Raw genomic sequence first — 22,458 nt, forward strand, 5'->3', positions numbered from 1 at the left:
CACCATTTGGTGGTTAGCTGCATTGGGTCACACATGAAGAGTGACACATGAAGAATACCTTAACACCGGAAATTTCAGCAAGGAAAGTCACTACCTAAATTGAATTCAATACCAATGTAACCGGCTCCAAGGATAAGGTCCTAGATGTGAGTTATTGCTGAAGTAAGACATGGCCTATAAATTATCCATATCAGGAGTGGAATGGGACTAAAGGGAATAACAGCTGACACATAATTATTCTCCATGTAGTGAGCATACAAAATTTGAAAAAAAAAGGGACCTTAGTAATGGCACCAAAAAAAATGTTCTATTGACAAATTACTGGGGAAAAAAACAACAAGTAGAGGGGGCATGGTGGCTTGGTGGTTAGCATGTATGCCTCACACCTCCAGGGTTGGGCATTTGGTTCCTGCTGTGTGTGTGGGATCTCCTCCGGGTATTCCAGTTTCCTCCCCAATCCAAAGACATGCATTGTAGTCTGATTGGCATCTCTAAATTGTCTGTAGTGTGTGTGTGTGTGTGTTTGTGATTTTGCCCAGCAATAAACTGGCACAGGTTGTACAGGTCGTAACTTATGCCTGAAGTCTCCTGGGATAGTCTCCAGGTTCCCTGTGATTCAGTAGGATAAGCAATGTAGAGAGCAAGCATAACACTTAGGAACAACACTTACTGTGATAATGGTGCTTTTAAAGGGTTTACTTTGATACTAGATGATGAGGGTTCAGCTAAAATGTCGGTAAATAAATAGCAGTGTTTTAAGTGGTGGGAATTTTGCTAATACCTGGCAACACTTCCTACAACCTTCTGTGAACTGTTCTTTAAAGTTCAACATTACAGTAAAAACCTTGCACAATTTTTTTTTTTTGTCCTGCAGGATTCGTATACACAAACTTCGTATGTAGCTTTGATGCCAACCTTTCTGTTTTGTTTTGTTTGGCTGCATCTTAGTCCCCGAAGTTGGCAATCTATACTCTTTGTATATCATGCCTATATTTGTATTTGTTTAGGACGCATCATCACTTCAGTATTAGATGGCGTGGGTTTAGTTAAAATAATATGAACAATAAATTTCCCTGGGGTTATTTCGAATAGAATGAAAGTGGAACTTTACTCAACCACAGGATTGGATTAAATACCTTTATACCTTTCAGTCAGAACTCAGAATGCTAATACTGCACCTTTGTAAGTTCTTACCTCAAACTCTGAGCATTTGCACAGTTTCTGTTTTATATAGTTTTCATAGCTGATTGCTCATTGTACTTGTAAACCTACATTACTTGACAATAAATATGATTCTAATTCTGAACCCAGTGTCTGAGAAGTCATGGCAGTGTATCAGATATGTTATTCTTCTGTACAGTTCTGATTGTGCAGCATCTCTGGAGAACTTGCCTGTCTTTTTAGAGACCCATATGACCGTCTCGGCTGATATGTGACTGGTGTTTCCCACTGCTAGGGTCAATGGGATCTGCCACTGGAAACTAAGAGAGACAGAGAGGTAGAGAAATGTGTGTCAGTGGTATTCCTGAGCAGAGATTTATCAATAACAATGACAGAAAAGGAAAAGTAAGGAAAACAGACTGCCCTCAGGTAGATCCTCAGTCATCACACAGTATAAAACTTTAATCTTGGTACAAATCGCAATGTAACAAGACAGTTTGTAAACTTCACAGCATATTTCTGTATGTCTTTATTCACTGCCTGGTCTTTAAGGTGTTTCGGTGTATCTCAAGCCTATCACATTCTTTAAAATTCTGCCTGACGTTTGTTATGAACACGTATGTTCTGTTAAAATGGCAAGCACTCAGATAGTCATGGTCTGCTGCCTGCCAATGCTAATTACCTCGAACAAAAAGACCCACCACAGAGTAATTAATGCCATTACAGCACAGTAAACGTCCTGCAGAGCCAGACAATACGCGGCTTTTTATCTCTCTGAATAAAGACCTTTCATTATGTAATTGCACCATTTCATGAAAGTATGATTTAAAGAACATATTAGCATCAGGCTTGAATCTTAGTTTGAACTAATCATATTAGCCTTGTCTGATAAATCTCTCAAAAATCAAAATATTAAGTAATATAAAAATAAAATGATATTTTTATGGAGTAATAAATGTGCCTAATAAAACTATCGTCCATTGTAATCTAGGCTTCAGCTATTCAGCTTCTGTGAGCTGTTCTGCAGTTCAAGCAAAATCATTGCACAACTTTTATTCTTTTGTCCTGCAGGACAATGTGCACACCTTGACCACAGCTTAAATACAGTTACTAATTTAAAAAAAAAGGTTTTTTTGGATGCATCTCAGTCCCTGAAGCAGACAGTCTTAAGAATAAATAAATAAATAAATAAATAAATAAATAAATAAATAAATAAATAAATAAATAAATAAGTTTTAAACTTCATGCCCATTTTCATATTTAGGATGAATTATCTGATCAATTCAAATATTATATCCATATTTAGTTATAACTGTAATACATAATTTTAAACAGAAGTTCTTCACCAGCTGAGATGTAGAAGATGAAACCAGTAATTGTTCATTTTAATTATATAATTTATGAGATATTAATGTAGATCTAATTTTCCCTGCCTTTGTTTCCTAACTATACTGTTTCCAAGGCAACAAACAAAAATGATGATAATGATCACTGATGTTATAGAGCCTTCACTGTTTCTTTTTCTTTCTTTTTTTGTTTTAATCCTTGATTATGATGATCCAAAGGTTCCCAAAATCAGTAAAGGTCATGTCATGGAAAAAGATAATCACAGCTCTAGCACTGCACGTGAGGGGTGATGAGTAACCCTTCTTTTAGTGACCTGCATGAGATACATCTCAATTATCTGCACTGAAGAGTGCTGCAGCCTTGAGATCATCCTGTGGGAGAAATTAAATTCATGTATGAAAGTGAAATCAATCAATCCGTGCATCTTCGTAACACATGATTTGCTTATTTTTTTTTTTTTTTTCAAAATGCCTTGTAAATAATTGCGACAATTTAGAAGACTAATGTTTGACATTGACAGTAACGTGCTTTACGTGATTTGGTCCCATCTAAATCCGCACTCAACTACATTACCCATCAGCCCCTGCATGTCACATTACCTTGTCACATGTCTCGCTGTACCCCTACTTAAGTTCTAGTTTCTGTGAACCTCATTATAATGCTTATGTTGATAGTTTTTTACTTTGCCTTCTAAAGCCTTGCTGATAGTCTGTAGGATTCACAATTTTGGTTTGTAGTCACTGTTTTGTTGTACTTTTTACATTGTGCATAATAAAAGCATGCATTCACATCCACTGCCTCTACAATTCCCTAAAGGGTTCAGCCAATAGGTACATGTTGTTTTGATACTTGTTTCAACATACATGTTTGGAACAGAAACAGTTCTTGGTAGTGGACATTTGGACCTGACTTTATCACCAAACAGACTGAAATAGTAAAGCAATATACTGTATAGGGACAAAGAAAGGATTTTCAGTATGTGACAAATGAGGCTTTTTCATTCATTTTCACAAAGAAAGATTACTTCATCAGTATGGATTTGCAGAACATTCAACTACTGGGAATAACAGAAAAGTCAGATATATGGTAGGATGTATTATGGCCAATGGCAAGATTTTATCCCAGGCCTGCGTGAAAAAAGAAACTTGCCTAAAAATAACAGATTGAATACATCAATCATCAGCTCTACATTCAGAGAACAAACAAGTCTGATAACTCATAGAACCCATGCCTGTTTCAGTTCACACATACACTTTGCATATAAATGTCTAGAATGTCTTTTGTAAGCTGTAGAATTACAGTTTAATTTCACTGGAACTAAGAGACTCAAACCCTGTTCCAGCATGGCAATGCCCCTGTGCACAAAGCCCCTGAGCTCCATGAAGACATGGTGTGTTAAGGTTGGAATGGAAGAACTGGAGTGTCCTGCACAGAGCCCTGACTCTGATTCAACCCCACTGAACACCTTTTGGATGAACTGGAACACCGACTGAACCCCAGACCTCCTCACTCTTACAGCATCAGTGTCTGATCTCACTAATGCTCGTGTAGCTGAATGATCACTAATCCCCACAGCTATGCTCCTACATCTAGTGGAAAAAAAAAAGTAGAGTGGAGTAACAGTAACAGGACTAAATCTGGAATGGGATTTTCAATAAGAACATATGATTATGAACGTTCGGAGTTTACAAACTTTTGGCCATGTGTGACCAGTTGGCATTTAAAAAACCGACTGATCCTGGAGTACCCCAACATCAACCCGTGTTGAGCTCCATGGTAAAGTTTTGCTTCAATAACACCACCTGGTGTGGTCTAACAGCTAGCTGAACATAATGAGATATGCTTAGATCTGTGCCTCACTCACCTGGAGCGTGGAGCTAACGTAATTAAGGGGAGTAACTGCATCATCCCCATTACAGTCATGCTGCTCGGCGGGTGACAAGGAAATCAATTTGTGGCTCCAGCCTCTAATTCGATTTAGTTATCTATTTTCTCCATGACTGCTGCCGAGGACGTGATCTCCTTTGCAAACGTAGGACGGTGGCATTACCATATAAACGAGAGGCGGTTGTTTTAGAAAGGTACCACTTAACAACAAGCCAAGTAATGTGATTCTAATTAATCTCCAGTCCAGGATGATTTGTGTCAGGAATCGGAATACATGCTACCTGGCCATCCTGTGAGAAATTATAAATGGATTGTAGAGACAATCTCTTCCTTTTTAATTACTTCTATTTACTCTCACACTGATGCTCTTCAACGAGTTAAGTTCTCTAAATTGCTCAGACATTAAAACATCACATGCGACTACAGAGGATGAGCATCTGCTTAATCTTAGAGACCACATGCTGAATGTTAAATGATCACATGCCTTCCATCTGTTGAGCAAATTTGGAACTAGTATAGACATACTGTGCACAGATTATGTGTTCGTTTTTCACTGGTAATTTCACAGTGTGTGTTTAATGTTTAATGTTCCCTAATCCTGCTTTTTCAGTCTTGATTTAGCGTGATATTTTCTGATTTAGCCTTTGAAAGAGCAATTAATGGCCAGTCTCAGATGTTCGTGAAGGAAAACCCAAAGGAAAAGCCGTTATAATTTCGGGTAAAATGTTAATCTGCACTTAATTCACATGTTTGACCCTAACACTGGATAATGAGACTTGTGAGGCATGTTTCAAAAAAAAAAAAGCACCCAAATCACTACATTTTATTTTTTACACCTCAATAAAAGACTGAAATGAAATGCATACTGTCATGGAGAGACTGGAACATTCAGATGCTAATATTTATTCCAAACTATCTATTTCCACCACTCCATCATATCATGTTATCAATATGAAAAACGTCTCTTTCTGAAAGGAAAAAAAATGCAACAACATCCGAGTGCAGCTGGAAAATGGAGTCAGTCGTTTAAAGAAGAGAAACAAAAAGCACTAAACAGCATTTCCAACTAAATTGAAAAGGAATTGCTTTTTATGAAAGAAAATCTTTTTAGTAGAAAACCTGAAACAATAACCCATGTTTCCTGCACAATCTGGTGGTATAAATCAGTTTATTTCTGGAGCTTCACTCCACTCTGTTTCTATTGTGCAGCTGAATGTGAAGCCTGTAGCTGTGCTCCGAAGGTAAAAAAAAAAAGAGTGGGTTTGAATAGCCATGACAGAATAAGTATAGGCGAAAAACAGTACAGTTAAGCCTCCGTGTCCCTGACTGTCCCAGGCTCTTTGTTTCTCCAAAGGTAACAAAGAAGAGATGGCTCATCGACTTGTCTGTGGGGTGCGGAGACAAAATCCAGCATGGTTACAGAAGAGAGGGATCCCTTACTGAGCTGACAAGTCAGAGAATATTTAACTTACAAACCCCTCTCTGGTGGGAGAGAGATAGAGGGCAAGAGCACAGCTACTGTAGGAAACATCTCTTCAAACAGTTTAAGGGAACTCTCAGTACACATAAACACACACACAATGACTAATACATGGATGAAGAGTCGAAGTAGTGATTATTCATCTTAACGTCTGGTACTGATCTGAAACCGAACCATAACCATGCAGTACTGAGTGTTAGGCTTCCAGTAGGGGTAAGCATAAAAACTGTGATCACGCTGTTAATGAATAATTACATTGTTTCTGGACAACTAAAAAACACACACATCCACACTAGTGCATCTCTGTAATTACAAATATAACTCATATTCTATGTAGCATACTGTGAGAGTATTAGCAAGGGTAAAATTTCTTTACAAATGTTTTGTAAATGTACAAAAAAAAACCAACATCCAGCAAATGCACTTCCATTACTCTGACCCTGGCTCTTCTTTCCTCACCTCTGCTGCCCACACACTACTCTCTCATGCTCTAGTTTTGGAACATGAGAAAGACAAGAATTCTGATTACGAGAATCAGACAATGCTTTTGGTTTTTCAAGCCAGTGGTAGTGCTGGCTCAAACGGTTAAGGCTCTGGATTAGTGATCACAAGATTGTCCCATCACTCACAAGCTGCCGCTGTTGGACATTTGAGCAAGGCCCTTAACCCTCTTTGCTCCAGGGTGCTGTATGATGGCTGACCCTGTGCTCTAATCCCAGCTTCCTAAACTGGGATATGCCAAGAAAACAGTTTCTCTGTGCTGTAATGTATGTAACAGAGAAAAGCTTCTTCTTTATTAGCACACCATCAAAATATTATTAGAATTTCCAGCGCTTGCTACCAACCCACTATGTTTAGTTTTGCATGCCATTAGTGAACAGCTGATAACTTCAACAAGATAGACTTCATATTCAAACTAGAATGAATTTTCTGGTTAAGCTATTGCACTTTTTGACAGTTATAGAAGGGAATGATTTATAATCACACTGTCTGGTTTCACCAAGATGACAATGTCTTCCCTTTTGAGTCTGGTTCTTCTCAGTGTTTCTTCCTCATATTGCCTTAGGGAGTTTTTCCTCGCCAACATCATCTCTGGCTTGCTCATTAGGGATACAGTTGGATGGATGGATGGATGGATGGATGGATGGATGGATAGATAGATAGATAGATAGATAGATAGATAGATAGATAGACAGATAGACAGATAGATAGAGAACAAGCACATACAACAGTCAACCCACACTATATGGCTAAAATATGCAGAAGCTACAAGTCTCTGTATGCTGTAATATGAAGATTTCCCTTTACAGAAGCCCAAATCTGTTCCTCCATGACAACGCTCCTGTGCACAAAAACAAGTTTCAGAAAGAAAATGGTTTGTCAAGATGCAATGTGTAAGAATTCAAGCACAAAGCTCTGACCTCGACCTTACCGAACTGGATTTATTGGAATGCTGACTGCACACCAGACCTCCTCACCTGACATCAGTGTCTGATCTCACTAATGCTCTTGTGGCTGAATAATTACCAATCCCTGCAGCCACACTCCAACATCTAGTGGAAAACCTTCCCAGAAGAGTAGAGGTGGTTGTAGTAGTAAAGAGGAGGAACAAGTACTACATGTATGATGGTCAGATGTCCACATTACTTTGGTCATATAGTGTATATGCATGTTCAATTAACAGTTTACATTTTAAAAATTTACATTTCTGGCATTTGACCTTATCCAGAGCCACTTACATTTTCCTGTTTTTTAATACAGCTGAGGAATTGAGGGTTAAGGGCTTTGCTCAGGGGTCCAGCAGTGGCAGCTTGGTGGATCTGAGATTTGAACTCGCAACCTTCCATTCAGTAGTCCAACACCTTAAGCACTAGGCTACACATTTAAACTGTAAATACTTCATTATCATTGTAAACAGCTTATTATGTGTTTACTCTCTATACATATTGTTCGTTCTTGTTTCTTAATGGTCCCTGTAAATGCAGCACAAATACCTACACTCCAACACTGAGATAGACATTAACATTAACATTCACTGGCCAATAAGTGTTTCTACCAGCATTTGGACCCAAATAAGAACCAAAGGTTTCCAGAGGGCATGATGAATTATTTATGACACCATTAATGAGAGATAAAGTTTATGCCTGCCCTTGACAGTCCCATTCTTCGTCTGGAAATGCTGCAGGATTTCAGGAGGCACCTAGAGGTTACGGAAAGGTGCATAAATAATAAACAATGAGCCGAATCAATTAGCATTTGTGACGGTTACAGACATAGAAAAGGAAATGACTAAATCCCTGTTCATGTTCTGTGTAGTAAACATTGTGCTTGTGGAAAGAGTAGAAATCCTGTTGTGTTCTTACACTGTGACCTTCGAAAGTTAAGTGCAATGAACTAGATGTTAAATGATAGACTTCCATTACAGATTTCGATTTCTTCAAGGTGCTCAACCATTTTTCCTGTTTCTTTCCTAATAATAAAGAAATGATCCTTTCTATATGTACTCTATATAAATTTGGTTGTATATTCAGTACATATCCTGTGCAAGGGCTATTACAGATGAGTCCCCAAGTGCACCAAATCATAGAGATTACACACTGGACAAAGCTATCACACTGCACAAATGAATGCATTTCTTGCTCTGGCACACCTCATTCTATTGGGTAAATAAGAAGTGATTGATTTAGATGAGTAAACAGTCAGGTGCTTCTTCCTGCATGAGCTGGACTTTCAGAGCAATAATCTTGACTGCTATGTACATGGCATTAAAAAAAATAGGCAAGACTGTACCTATTGTTGAAAAAATCTGGGTTGCGGATCTTGGCTTCCATGTCATAGATGAAGTGTTCCTGGTTGATGGTAACCATGTCGTCCAGGCTCTCGTTTTTGCTGATGGTGACCACGGGATAGCCCATTTGGAGAGTCCACCCATCCATCACTTCCTTTATGTTGATGTCTTTCCCTTCACTCTGCATGGCCTGTACACAGAACGCCACACCCCAGGTCACAGTCATCAGAATAAAAAAGGATTACTCATATGTGCAGTGTATGTGTTTGGAGCATGTTTGGTTGTTTGAATATAAGATTTAGCAGTGGTGAAAATGCTCTTGCATCCTATTACAATGTCTTTGTGTGTTTGAACAGTGTTTTAAAGTGATTTTAAATGGCTAAGTGACAAAAGCATCTGGCTATAGATGCTTTATTTGATTCAGTTATGTACTGATACTGGTATGGCTGCTACTTGTTAAAATCTGCACAAACTGTGCTGCTGCCTATCTTGGCCAGAATGCTTTTGCCAAAAAAAAGAGAGATTTTTAATCTCAAGCTGCTTGTTATTTTACTGGTAAAATAAAAGCAAAATTAAAATAATAAAAATAAAAATTAATGTCACAGCAAATGGGTCATTATACTGCATCACGAACACCTTTTGGTTCACAAATTAAAAATGTTACATATTTTTCTACATTTTTTTTATTTATTTATTTATTTATTTATTTATTAACTGCAAGTCATGTGACGTTCATTGAAATCTGGATGCTCTGCTCTGGAACATCTCTGATTGACTGGTACATACTTACCAAGAGTACATAACCATCAAAATTGGATGTCAAAATCAAATTAAACCAAAATATCCTCATGAACATAACCCTAGGACTATGCCAGGAGGACAATGCACAATGTCAGCAATTATTACCAAAAAATAAGCTTATAAGGATTTATAAGATTGCTGGACATTATTTGTGCCTTGTGACATCTATGCTATTATATTCAACTATTCTGTTTCTATTTCAAGTACAGTACTACTTAACTAGATTTGCTAGAGAGCAAAAACTATTTGTGTTCCGCATTGATTTTCACATTGTCATGTCACACTACACACTGGTGGTTGATCAGAAGAGCTTTAAGAATTTGCAGTGTTTCATAAGAATTATGAATATGTATCTGTTTTATCTTGATACAAGTTTTATTGTTAAAGTGTGAATTGTTTGCACAGCATGGATTCCCACTGCCCTGCTTGCTAGCAGCTAAACACAGAAACCCAACAGTGTCCTGGCAAATCATATAACAATCTAAAAGTATTAATTTGTTTATACTGATTGAAACTGTCCAAAAAGTCGATTTCGCTTTAATTTCGCTTTGGAATCCAGGAGACCTCCATTCACTCAGTTAATTAACTGGCAGAATATAACATCAGTGTACTGAGAGGAAGGGTTTATTAACTAATGGAATGAACAGAGGTTTCCTGCTTTTCAAATCAATACTACCAAATATAAATATAACAATCGCATTAATAAACAAGCAAAACAGTTGAGAATCAGTATGCTGTGCTGTCCTATGGTTTCAGGAATACATTTCAGTTCAATAGTAATTATATTTTTCACACATCACTTTGGCAAACTGCCTACACTCTACATAGAGTATTACATATTTTATGTGACAGAAGGCGTGTGGAGGCATCCCACCGATTTAGTATTTACACTTTTGAATGAACACATAGTTAATGGATATGTAAATAAAAAAAAAGAAAAAAGCTGGGAGAAGGTAAACCTTCTGTTGTCCATGCCTGAGAGATGTTATGCCTGGAGTTTGAAATGCACTGAGATATTCTGGCTGATAATATAAATAATATCATATACAGGTATACTCTGGAAAAAAATAAGAAATGTTTTTTTCTTACAGGTGCATGTATTGGTGAGATGAACAGTTTTGTTTCATTTTTTGTGCTGACAATATTTCTCCTGAATTCAAAATATAACTATTGTTATTCAGAGTGTATATTTAAAGGAAATGACAACACATCAAAATAACCCAAAATTGTGTTAATGCTTTGGCTAAATAACATTAAGAAATCAGTATTTGGTGGAATAACCCCGATCTGCATGCGTTTTGGCTCCATGCTCTCCACCAGTTTCTCACATTGCTGTTGGGGAACTTTATACCACTCTTTTTTGCAAAAAAGCAAACAGCTCAGCATTGCTTGATGGTTTGTGACCATCCATCTTCCTCTAGATGACATTCCAGAGGTTTTCAATAGGGTTCAAATCTGGAGAATGAGCAGTGGTTTTATTTTTTTTTTCCAGAGCTGTATAATCATACATTGCTATAGTTGCAACAGAAATATCTGTCTTAGAGTTTCTAGGATTCTCATTCTGGCTTGACTGAGACTGTGGGTGTAAAATAGCAGAAACAAGCATTCATCTCAACTTCTCCATCTTGGCAAAACATTTCTCTCTCCAATAAATGCGTTTGTCTCACTTATCCAGGCATTTACAGTATGTTCTTGCCATGAGAGACTGCACAAGATCACAAATCTTATTCTCAGAACTTATAAACCGCACACTTCATTACTTCACCAGATGAAAAGCAGAGATCTCAGATGAATTTTAGGTGTTCGAACTCTTAAATAAAAGGCTTTTGATCATCTTAAAAGAGTTGAACTTTACAAAGCATACCAGTAATGACCTCCTGCTGGACTGCGTGGAAAATTTTCTGATAAACTTAAACAAGTAGCCCTTTTGCTTCTATTCTAGTGTTGTAGTAAAGTTTCCTCTCCATCTCCACATAAGCACCTAATCTTCTTGGGTCTTTAAATTCTGTCAGATTTCTATATATATATTTTTTTATTATGGTTAACGTTACTAATACACGAACATAAATGCTATAATACTTGATATTACAAAGGAAAGCTCGCACATGCTGTTACCGTAACAACCGGTGCCTCTAAAAGCAAGATATTAGTGAACATTCATTGTTTCATCTCCATCTTAAAAGCATGGGGATGTTGAACATAAAGGATTCTTACATTCTATTCATTATAAGGGTACTTTTATCCACTTTCTCAGAGTTTAGTTTTACATTGGATTATTTTTGGAGGAGCTAAACCTGCTCTTCCAGACAAGAACATATTTCACTCGCAAAGCGAACAAAGGCAATATCTGTTAGATCTTTCAAACATGTTCTAAGAGTTCTCATTAATGGAAAGTGGGATGCTTTCAAAAGCCCACCAGGTACATTGATTTTTTTTTTTTCTGTCTGTTACCATCCTATTAATTGTGTAATTGGATGTTGGAGGTATTGCAATATTTTATGTAGAATCATTAGTTCAATTACAATTTCTTTGTATAAACAATGAACATTGTCACAAAGAAGCTTTACAGAAATATATAAATACAGGGTATAAAAATTGTATAAATTTATCATTTAATGAACAAGTCAGAGGTGATGGTGGTGGTGAAAAATTCCTTGAGATGATATGAAGAAGAACCCTTCAGAGGATCCAGACTCAAAATGGAAGCCATCCTCATCTGGGTGACACCAGAAAATGATTATAAATATACATTTCTGCCATTCGCCCTTGTAATGCCATTGTAAGATGCCCTTATCCAGGGCATCTTACATTTTATCCCATTTTATGCAATTGAGGGTTAAAGCCTTGCACAGGCAGCTTGGTGGACCTGGGATTCGAATTCACAACCTCAGTAGAACACCTTAACCACTAAGACATCACACATATCATTTCCCTTCTATAACTGTGTACTATATGATCAAAAAGTGCAACTGTGTAACCAGGAAATTCATTCTAGTTAAAACATGAAATTTGTTATCAACTGTTCACTGATAAAGACTTGAGTGATATTGGGATATTTGGCTGAACGAAAACAGTGATGCTGGAGTGCTGTGAAGCCCCTTGCGTTTGTTGTGCTAAAGTGAGTTCAGGACAGTAAAAAGGATGCTTTTCACTGAAGGAGGAAATTAAATGACAGTGATACTGGACATTAAGCATGAGGTGTGCACAGTCGAGAAGAGATTAATGTGGATCATCTATAATTCAGTCTTCCGGTATTAGTACATAAACTATGCGGGAAAAGTCCTCTCAAGGCAGGCTCTCACATCTGTCAATGAGTCACGGTTTGTTTAATATGGCACATGGAAAGCTATCGAGTCTCTCAGGCAGACAGATGGCAAGTAAAGCAAGTCTATCTTAAGATTAATTTTCAAAGTGATGTTTCAGTGCTTCACTGCCAAGCAGAAATAATTAAAGGAAGTGTAGTCACAGTTCCTGGGCTTGAAAAAGGCTTTGTGGCACTTAACACTGGCAGATTACTGTAGCAAATTGGATTTTGTGTATAGAAACAACATGCAGTGCATATCAGCGTAAATGATGGTCTGTATTAACATGATGTTCGGAAGTAAAAAAAAAAGATGAGGTTATGTGGATCAGGGGTAGCATTAGAATTTAGAATTGAATCAAATATATGTGGTAAGAAAATATTACTGTAGGTAAATAAATAAAACATATAAAATCAGTGAAAACACTCTTAAGGCTTTTGTATGAGCCTCCTCTTGTGGAAACAGACACTGTAGTACATATAAGCTGTATATTGTAAATATTCTCATTTGACTTATTATTATTTGACAGTATTGAAAAACAATTCAACGTTCCAGCCAATGAAATTACTATGGAGAATGCATATGACCTACATTAGCAGCTAATTAGCCTCAAACATGAGCCATTTATGTTGTTTTTGGTTGTGCAACTTTCTGTATTTATGGTATTCCTCTTCCAAATCCTCCCTTATGTGCTGAAAAGATATTTGAAGCTTATGTGTCTATGTACTCGTTCTCTATAATATCTCTTAAGCTCACTCCCAAAGCACTGCAGGCTACCCTGGCCATGATACTCTATGAAGTGTGGTTAAAATACAGCTAGCAAGCAAACAGAAAGCAAGCATTTGGAGCTTTCATTGCATGTTAGTGTATTTAACAGGGGAGAGGGAAAACCTGCTACAATGACCCAAAACTGAGTACCTGAAAATAAATTATCTGAGGTGCAGTGGTTAGAAACCTCTCCTCTATATAAAAAAATAAATTGAAACCATTTGAATAATCAGTTGACTTTAGGCTTTATATATATATATATATATATATTCTGCTCAAGAAAGCACAAAGGCATAGCATATGTATAGCATATAGAATAGCATAGTATAATATAGTATAGTATAGTTCTTAACCTGAGGGTTTTGTCTCCCCCTGGGGATCACAAAATAGTAGCAGATGGGAGTCGCAGGAAAATTTTCATTTTGAATGCGTGTATAAAATTCTCACATAATGGAACCGCCTACAGCCAACATGATATAACTAATTAACTGCTGATTGGAAGAATTCACCTGGGCTTAGCAATTTGTGGTTTGTAGTCATCACAGCAGGACTGCTGATTAAACCTGGAGCGATTTCATGCCAAGAACAAGTACAAGTATACAGCCAGACTCATGGATGAAGATAGTTTGTGTCTTTTTCTCAGCCCTAATCAGCTGCCGACGACTGCCCCGCCTTGTCTCCTCCATTCAACAGTCTCGAATCTCCCGGAAAAGATTTCTACAAGATTGTGAAGTGTGCCTTTGTGAATTTTAGCTCTTTTCTGAGGTCAGGCACTAAAGTTGGATGAGAAGGCCTGGCTCTCAATCGACAGCTCATCGATTCATCCATCAATCCAGATTCGTTAACAGGATTGAGAGCAGAGCTATGTGCATGCTACTGCAGTTCCTCTACTCAAAACATGTCTAGCCATGTCTTTATAGATATTACTTTGTGCACAGAGCCACAGGAACTGGAAAGGGTCTTCCCCAAACTGTAACCAAACTGATGAAAATGTACGATTGTTTAAAATGTCTTTGTATGCCATAACATTACCCTTCACCATAAGTATGGGGCCCAAACCCTGTAAAACAGCCTCAGTCCATTATCTCTCGCCAAATTTTCCTAGTGGGACAATACATTCTAGTAGGTAGCGTTCTCCTGGCATCTGCTAAACCCAGATTCATCCATCAGACTAGACTGCCAGACAGTGCAGTGTGATTCATCACTCCGGAGAACACATTCCTACTGCTCCAGAATCCAGTGGCAGTGCGCTTTACACCACTCTACACTTTACTCTGTATACTCCAGCCGATGCTTGGCATTGCACACAGTGATCTTAGGCTTGTGTACAGCTGCTTGGCCTTGGAAACCCATTTCATGAAACTCCGATAGCACAGTTCTGGTGCTGAGGCAGTTTGAAACTCTGCTGTGAGTGAGACTACAGAGGATAGTGGTTGATTACATAGTATGTGCTTCAGTACTTGGTGGCCCTGCTCTGTGAGTTTGTGTGGTCTGCTGCTCTGGGGTTGAGCTGTTGTTGCTATGAGACACTTCTATTTCACAATAATAGCATTTTAAATAGCACTGGGCAGATCTAACAGGGCAGAAGTTTCACAAACTGACTCTTGGCAAATGTGGCATCCTATGGAGGTGCTATGTTTCAAGTCAATAAGCTCATTTGACCCATTCTGCTGTCAGTGTATGTCTATGTGTTTTATTTTATTCATTTATTAACAATAGAATGGATGTCCATATACTATTGGCAACAAAGACATCCTATACAATTTTGTTCCTCCAAATTTGTGGCACAGTTAGTGGAAAGCCCATAAATGGGTATGAATGCTATGTTTGCATGAACGTTACATCAACAATGATAGCTTGCATAAAGGCGGAAGTAAAAAAAGAAAAGATTTCTACTTATTTGCTATTATTACAGTATAGTTATAATGAGCTACATTCTCACAATCCCCATTACATGTTTTAACAGTGTTTATTAAATTGAGAAGACAGGGTGAGATAATACCCATTACTTGCCTCCTCATTTAAACTCTTGCCATTGGTAGAGGCCATGCTTTAAAAGATGGATCACTTTCATTTCTTTAGCAGCAATCCTTGGTCTGTCTGCCGTAACATTTAATTTTCTGATTTGTGTGTATGTTTGTGTGTGTGTCGTAAGTCGCACAGATACACACTGGATGCTGACCTCGATGCTGCATTTCTGCAGGAACACTTCGTACCTATGCAGGAGATGGACTGAATAACAAAAATTTCTGTCTATTTCTCTATTTCTCTCTCCCCCGTTGTCCATCTTCTCATTTCTCTCTTTTATCACTCTCATTTTCAGCCCCATTTTTCCTGTTACTGAGACTACATCAGGCGCATATTTTTAACCGGTATGGTTGAAGCCTTACCTCTGAAAACTTGTTCCACAAGTCATCCCTTGCTGCATTTCCGTACATGTGCGTCATTAAGTAGTCCTGCAAAACAGGAAGAAGGGAAATGTTTTGTTGATTCAGCAGCATCAAACTAAACAAACGGGAAAATATCACGTCAATTACAACCCGATTTGAATTCAGTGCAGCGCTTGTAAATCTAGCCTATAGCCAGACTAGTTTGAATGTAATCGTGATTGACACTTCAAGGCAGACAAGGCAAGTACAAGCGCACCTGTGTGTGGTGAAGGATCACAGATGCTGCAGATAATAATTTTTTAATTATTTTAGGTAGAAGCCATTTTTTCTCAACGTTTGAATGAGTCTCATTAATCTATGAAAATAAAACTCCGAAAAGGGGAAATGAGAGAAGAAAAAAACCCCACAAAAAAACAAAACACTCGATCTTAAATTTAAAAATAACAAGCTTTCATTATTCGGCTGTGGAGAGCTCTAGATCAGCTAAACATGATAGAAAGACTCCATTACAGATATAACACACATTTTAACCTCATTATCTTCTTAAAGACTATGTAGAGTCAAGACCTCCAGTAGGCTTTCCTTTTACACATATTCAGTGGAGAAAGAGCACTCAGAAACCAATAAAAGGAGAAAAAGGAAATTTGGTCATTTGGTTGCTAATAACTTTTCAGAGCCTGCAATTATGATCCTGCAGGCCCCAATAAAGCAGTTTTTTTAATGCTCATGTGATTGGGATCAGTTGGTCTGATATGAAACTCGCAGGGCAAAGAAAGGCCTTATTGATCAACCAGGGCTGCTGTTGATAAATTACTTATATATATTTTTTTTATATATCCACCTTTTTCCTGAGGCTGCTGCTGTAAAAACGTTTATAGGTATAACTTCCGGCGGAAATTGACTGGGTTAATCTGACGTCTGTAGGTGTTGTTTGTCGTGATTTGTGTGTGTTAAAAAGTAAGACTGTTTTGTTGCTTCAGGCGGGAATGTGTTAAAATGTCATTACGAGGCTCGGGAACAAGAAGAGTTGCTCGTGGCTGCACAGACAACTAGGCAGGACTTCATTTGTGACTTAAAGTAGAGAGATACACACAGACCTAAGAGCTCAGATAATACTACTACTATTAACCTAATACTAGTTATTATCACTATCATCATCATCATCATTTTTAATGTGACACTTCCAGTTTTGAGATGTAAATACAGAAGCTGTCCTTTATAAGCTTTTTCAAGTGATTCCTCCTCTTGCTAAGAATGAATGATTAGTGACACCACAGCAAAATGTTTGTTTACATTACGGAAGCCCATAATTCCCATGATGGGGTGTTGAAAAGCTGGATGTATTTTAATATATTAAATTAGCAGCATAACATTTTTTGGGAGCAGAATAATTTTCCCTTTTTTTCACTCTCTTGCTTTATTCCATAGGCATTTTTCTTTGGCTCCTTACTTATATTTTCTGGATCTTCATGTTGTCTTTCAGTGATATTGTAAGTCTCCAGTGATCTGGCACTAACCCCTGAACCCAGATTGACTGGCATAGACACGGTGACCTATGACCGCAAGGGCATGACCGAGCTCAAGAAATGAACATTCTGGGAAATGTACTGGAGATCAAGCAGATAAAAGTCATATCCACTGTTTCACTGGGTCTGTCCTGGACTGCTGTGTCCATCCATGTTGTGCTTTCTCTCATAACCCTAAGGCTAGATGACCATAAGGTCCAATGTTGCCTCTGGCAAAAGATGCCAAAGCAGCTTTTACCTATCAGGATTTCTGCTCATTTTGAAAGCACTGCTGTGTAATAAATAAATAAATACATACATACATACATACATACATACATGAGGATTTTTTGTGTTTTATATATTTCCTTTTTAATAAACAACATTTATAAGAATGAGTGTGTGTGGAATCCATAATCATTTTTTTGTAACTGTGTAATTTTTCATACTTATTTAGCTACATGTCTAACATTTATTCCAAAAATGTAAGAAAAAATACCTAAAGCGATAAGTTCATGATGGAGATAAAAACTGGCAGCTCGTATGGACCCTGAGGCTGTACCTTCAGAGCTTTTAGAGCCACTCAGTCCTAATTTAGGACTCTCGGGGTCTTGTTAAAGTGCATCTCTCTGGTTTTTTGTGAGCAGCATTCAATCAGTAAAGAGTGAAGCACAGGGCAAAAAGATATAATAAAGGGTGATGGGTCAACCACAGCCTCACTGTTGTCCACCACACACACACACACACACATACACAGTGTCTGAAGGACAGAATGCCGAACAAACAGTGACAGAGACGGAGAACTGCAATTCTAACCAAAATCATTCAGTTAAAAAACGTTCTCCTTCTTCTTGCTGTAAATCACTACAGCACTTTCAGCTAGAATGAGGTACATTGTGCTAAAGTATCCTATATTGTTCCTGTACATGGCAGGAAAATTGCCATAGTTTTCGAAAAACTAGTTCAAAACCGCAGACTACAAACACGTTAAGGCTAAAGGCTTTGTGCAGAAAAACGCTTTTGCGTCATATGATCATACAGATGTCCCTTGTGTTTATTATCTATAGCCAAGTTTTTAGTTACATGGCAATTTTGTGTTTGGCTGGGAGTTTATATGTCAGACATGCCTTGCAAAACAGAAAGAAGGCACTAACTGCTGTTATTAACTCATTGTATATCAGAGTGTATGTCTGTTGTCAGCAATAGTAGCCAAACTGATAGTAACCACACTTAACCAGTGTAAATAGCTTGAACCCTGTCAAACTGTTCTAGTATTTCCTAGTACAGGATTACAACAAACCAAATATAACACCCAAGTTTTATTTACTCATATCAACATATCAGTCATTGTGACCACATGCCATATATTCTTTTTATTTTGTCTATTATTTTCCCTTGTACAGTCTCCCACTTTACTGTACAGTAGATTCTATTTTATATCTTACATTTTATTTTTAATGTCTATTTTAAATACTCTTTTTCTTAAATCTTTAGCTCGGTTTCCTTTATAAACGGACAGTCGTTAAAAATAAAAAGCATTTCACAAAATGTTATACTGTGTACGGTTGTGTATGTGACAGAATTTCTAGAAAGAAAAGCAATCTGGCAATCGAATGAAAAAAATGTAAAGCTTAAAATATAGAGTAAACATATATAGGTTTAATATTCTAGTATCTAATATTTGTTTGATTTTAATCTACCTTGAAACAGGAAATACTATATAAATGTGACTATAGGCACAATATTATCACTTATCACACAAGATTTTGCAGCACACTCAATTTTTTTTTTTTCTCCAAGCGATTGGATTAATCTTTAGAATTAAATTTCTGGATCCGCATCCAGACTGTGTTCTGTCTAACAATCTAGTGCATGGATATTTGTATTAGTATGAGTAATAATTTAACATACTTGGATTTACCCACCACGAAATCTGTCACATCAGTAAACTCCTATTTTTAAACCCCAAAATGGCCACTCTAAACTTTTTGATCCTAACTTGTGCATCAGCCATTCAGAACATCTTAATGTACTAAAATGCACTAAGCAAGTACTTTATTTAAAACATATCTTGTGTTTTAAACTCTGAAATTCCCAGGACCCACAGCTGAACATACTTCTCTTCGTACCTCTTCTAACTTCAAGAGTTTTCTCTAAAGATAATAAATAATTTAATAACAGTTACTGAAGAATATACTTGGAGGTAAATAATAAAGTATGCTGAGATTGTAAGGAGTTTTTAATGTAATTCAAATAGCATATGGTTCCTTCAAAAACAATCTGCTCTCTCCAAAGTCGAAAGCATTACGCGATTTGGCATCTGCTTAGTCTGAACAGCTAACAGTGAAAGAGGGAGAGGTTTAGATAGCCAGCCAACAATCTCTCTCTCTCTCTCTCTCTCTCTCTCTCTCTCTCTCTTTCTTTCTCTCTCTCTCTCTCTCTCTCTCTCTCTCTCTCTCTCTCTCTCTCTCTCTCTCTCTTTCTCTCTCTCTCTCTAGCACTGCATAGCTTGCTAAAACCTAAATAGGAAATACAAGCACCAGAACAAAATCTTTTATTTCCAAGGCCTGCATTCTTCAGTCTCGTAGCTGAATCTACATAACATATCTACAGACAGGCAGGCATAAGCATATATGTATATATTTGAGTCAACATCCAGGAAATCACATTCTCTTTTACTCAATAATCATCCAACCCTAACCCATAATATATATATATATATAGCAAAGACACCATGCATGTCATATGTCCACAAGACCAGCATTTACCCGACGGATGTTGAATGCAACCACAAATTAGGGCTCCCTGTGGCTTTAAAAGCTCAGCTTTTACATTGTATTTTGCCCATTTACCAGCAAATATATGTCATAAAAGTGTGAAAAGCGCTCATGTAAAATTTGTACAAAGTCTAAGCAACCATGTCAGATTCTAATTGATTGCTGAAAACATATCCTAAAGTTGTGGATGATGTTACAGCCATGTGCCAGGACATTTGGAAAAAAAACAAAAAACAAAACAGGAGCATTTGACTGCCAAGCTGTCAGAACGCATCACTGCACTTGTCCATCCAACTCAAACATGTTTATCTGTCTGACACTAGTTACTGAGGGCACAGCAGCAATTATGTAAAAATGTGAAAATGACAAAAATGTATTAAACTATAGAGATTTTCAAATATTATTTTCATGACAGAGAAAAACTACAAAGCCAATTCTGTTTGTATCAAAAAATGACTTGCTGTTGCAGAGATAGCTTTTGAGTTGCAGAGTGACCTTTCACAATGCCTCAAACTTGTTTTGTTTTATTTATTCTCTTTCTTTATGGTGTTTTGAAATGCAAATGAAATATGATTTCTGGGCCTGAATGTCACATAAATGATCTCTACTTATTTATTATTGAACGATGTTATGAGTAATGCCTGATCAATGTCAAATTCAACAACGATATTTCCTGAAATGGAATTTTCAGGAAGAGTCTAGAATTTAAAACACTATGTAGCATAATATTTGTTTCTGGGTAGTAAGAGTTATTTTCTATTAACTTATGCATAAGACATATACAGAACATGACTATTAAGTGCTTCAAACTTTGTTTTTGTACCCATGATATTTTGAAATTTAGGTTTAGGAATTTTGAAATCTTCGTTGAAAAAAGATAAAACAAAACTGACATTTATTTATACTAAAGTAACACAAAAATGAACATAAAAGAATTAAAAGTGAGTATACCATAAAAGATTTAGAAATGAGTACATCTTGTTATATTGGGGCACTGAGGGCAGTGGCGGCTCAAGTGGTTAAGGCTCTGGGTCGTTGACCAGAAGATCAGGGGTTCCAGCCCCAGCACTGCCAAGTTGTCACTATTGGGCCCTTGAGCAAGGCCCTTAACGCTCCATGGGTGTTGTATCATGGCTGACCCTGTGCTCTGACCCCCAACCCCAAGGATGGGATATGTGAAGAAAAGAATTTCACTGTGCTGTAATGTATATGTGACAAATAAAGGCAATTTAAATTTTAAATGCTTGCCTTGCTCCTCAGAGTAGGCTTCCATGCTCTATTTGAGTGAATCAAGATAAACATCATGGATATAGACTTTGAGAAACATCCTAAGTCCACTATCTGGTACAGTAGTTCTTCACCAGGAAACCCAGGAAACTCTGAACCACTGCATCTCAAGCTGGTTTCTCCTGCCTAGTGAGCTGCTTCTTTGGGAGCTCCTTGCACTCCAGGATCTACTTTATCTATAGTCCAATGACGAGCACCCAGCTTTGACTTTTCCCTCAGACATCTTGGGAAATAAGTCTTGAAGATACTTTAAGGCTGCCAACTCCATATCTAGTGCTATGACAGGTTTCATAATGCCAAATTTGATGCTCAGTGAGGCATCAGCACCTTCCGGGTCCACCATTGACTCCCAATTGATGCTATTTCTCCCCACAGTGAACTCACTCAGTCTGCTGTGACCAGTCCCGCTTTTGGTAGTGTGCTTTGGTGTCTCTGTTGTCTTAAAGACAAAACTGGCAGGAAAACCTTTTCGGAAACCCTTCAGGAATGAGAGACCTCCTAGCCACTCTCGTCATACTTCAAGACGCTCAACAAAGTCTTGACGCTGTTGTAATCCTCTTTGTGGTCAGAAATGAAACTATGAAAATATTTCAAAACATTCACTTGTTTTCTCTGAGTCACTTGTTTTCTCTTTTTCCTGGTCACAAAAGCAGTTTGAGGAGGATAATAGCCATATTTGTTATACTTCTGCAGTATAAGCAATTAGGAAATAACACTTACTACCAAAGAACCAAACAAACAAACATTAATTACATAGCGAAATGGTATGACTCACAGCGGTCACGTAGGAGAGAAGGAAGGCTCATATCATTTGTAAACATATGTAAGTCTATATAAGACTGTGTGGTTATTATAATCATAAATTACCAAATTATTATACATATAATTACTTGTTGGGCCAAAATTTTAAGTCTGTATGAGGCCATTTATCTCATTTGTCTGGAATAAAATGCTATTTTATTTAA

General features: G+C 37.4%; 1 protein-coding gene across 1 annotated transcript in view; it reads right to left on the reverse strand.

Annotated features, from left to right (window-relative positions):
- The window catches only part of LOC131370316 (thyrotropin-releasing hormone-degrading ectoenzyme-like), a 154,780-nt gene that overhangs the window by 33,616 nt on the left and 98,706 nt on the right, over positions 1-22,458 (reverse strand). The window contains exons 9-11 of the mRNA XM_058417577.1: positions 15,925-15,990; positions 8,666-8,853; positions 1,393-1,481 (exon numbers count right to left, since the gene is read on the reverse strand). Of these exons, the coding sequence (XP_058273560.1) occupies positions 1,393-1,481; positions 8,666-8,853; positions 15,925-15,990 (343 nt within the window). The remainder of the gene's footprint in view (positions 1-1,392; positions 1,482-8,665; positions 8,854-15,924; positions 15,991-22,458) is intronic.

Source organism: Hemibagrus wyckioides, linkage group LG19 (assembly GCF_019097595.1).
Source record: "Hemibagrus wyckioides isolate EC202008001 linkage group LG19, SWU_Hwy_1.0, whole genome shotgun sequence".
NCBI lineage: Eukaryota > Metazoa > Chordata > Actinopteri > Siluriformes > Bagridae > Hemibagrus > Hemibagrus wyckioides.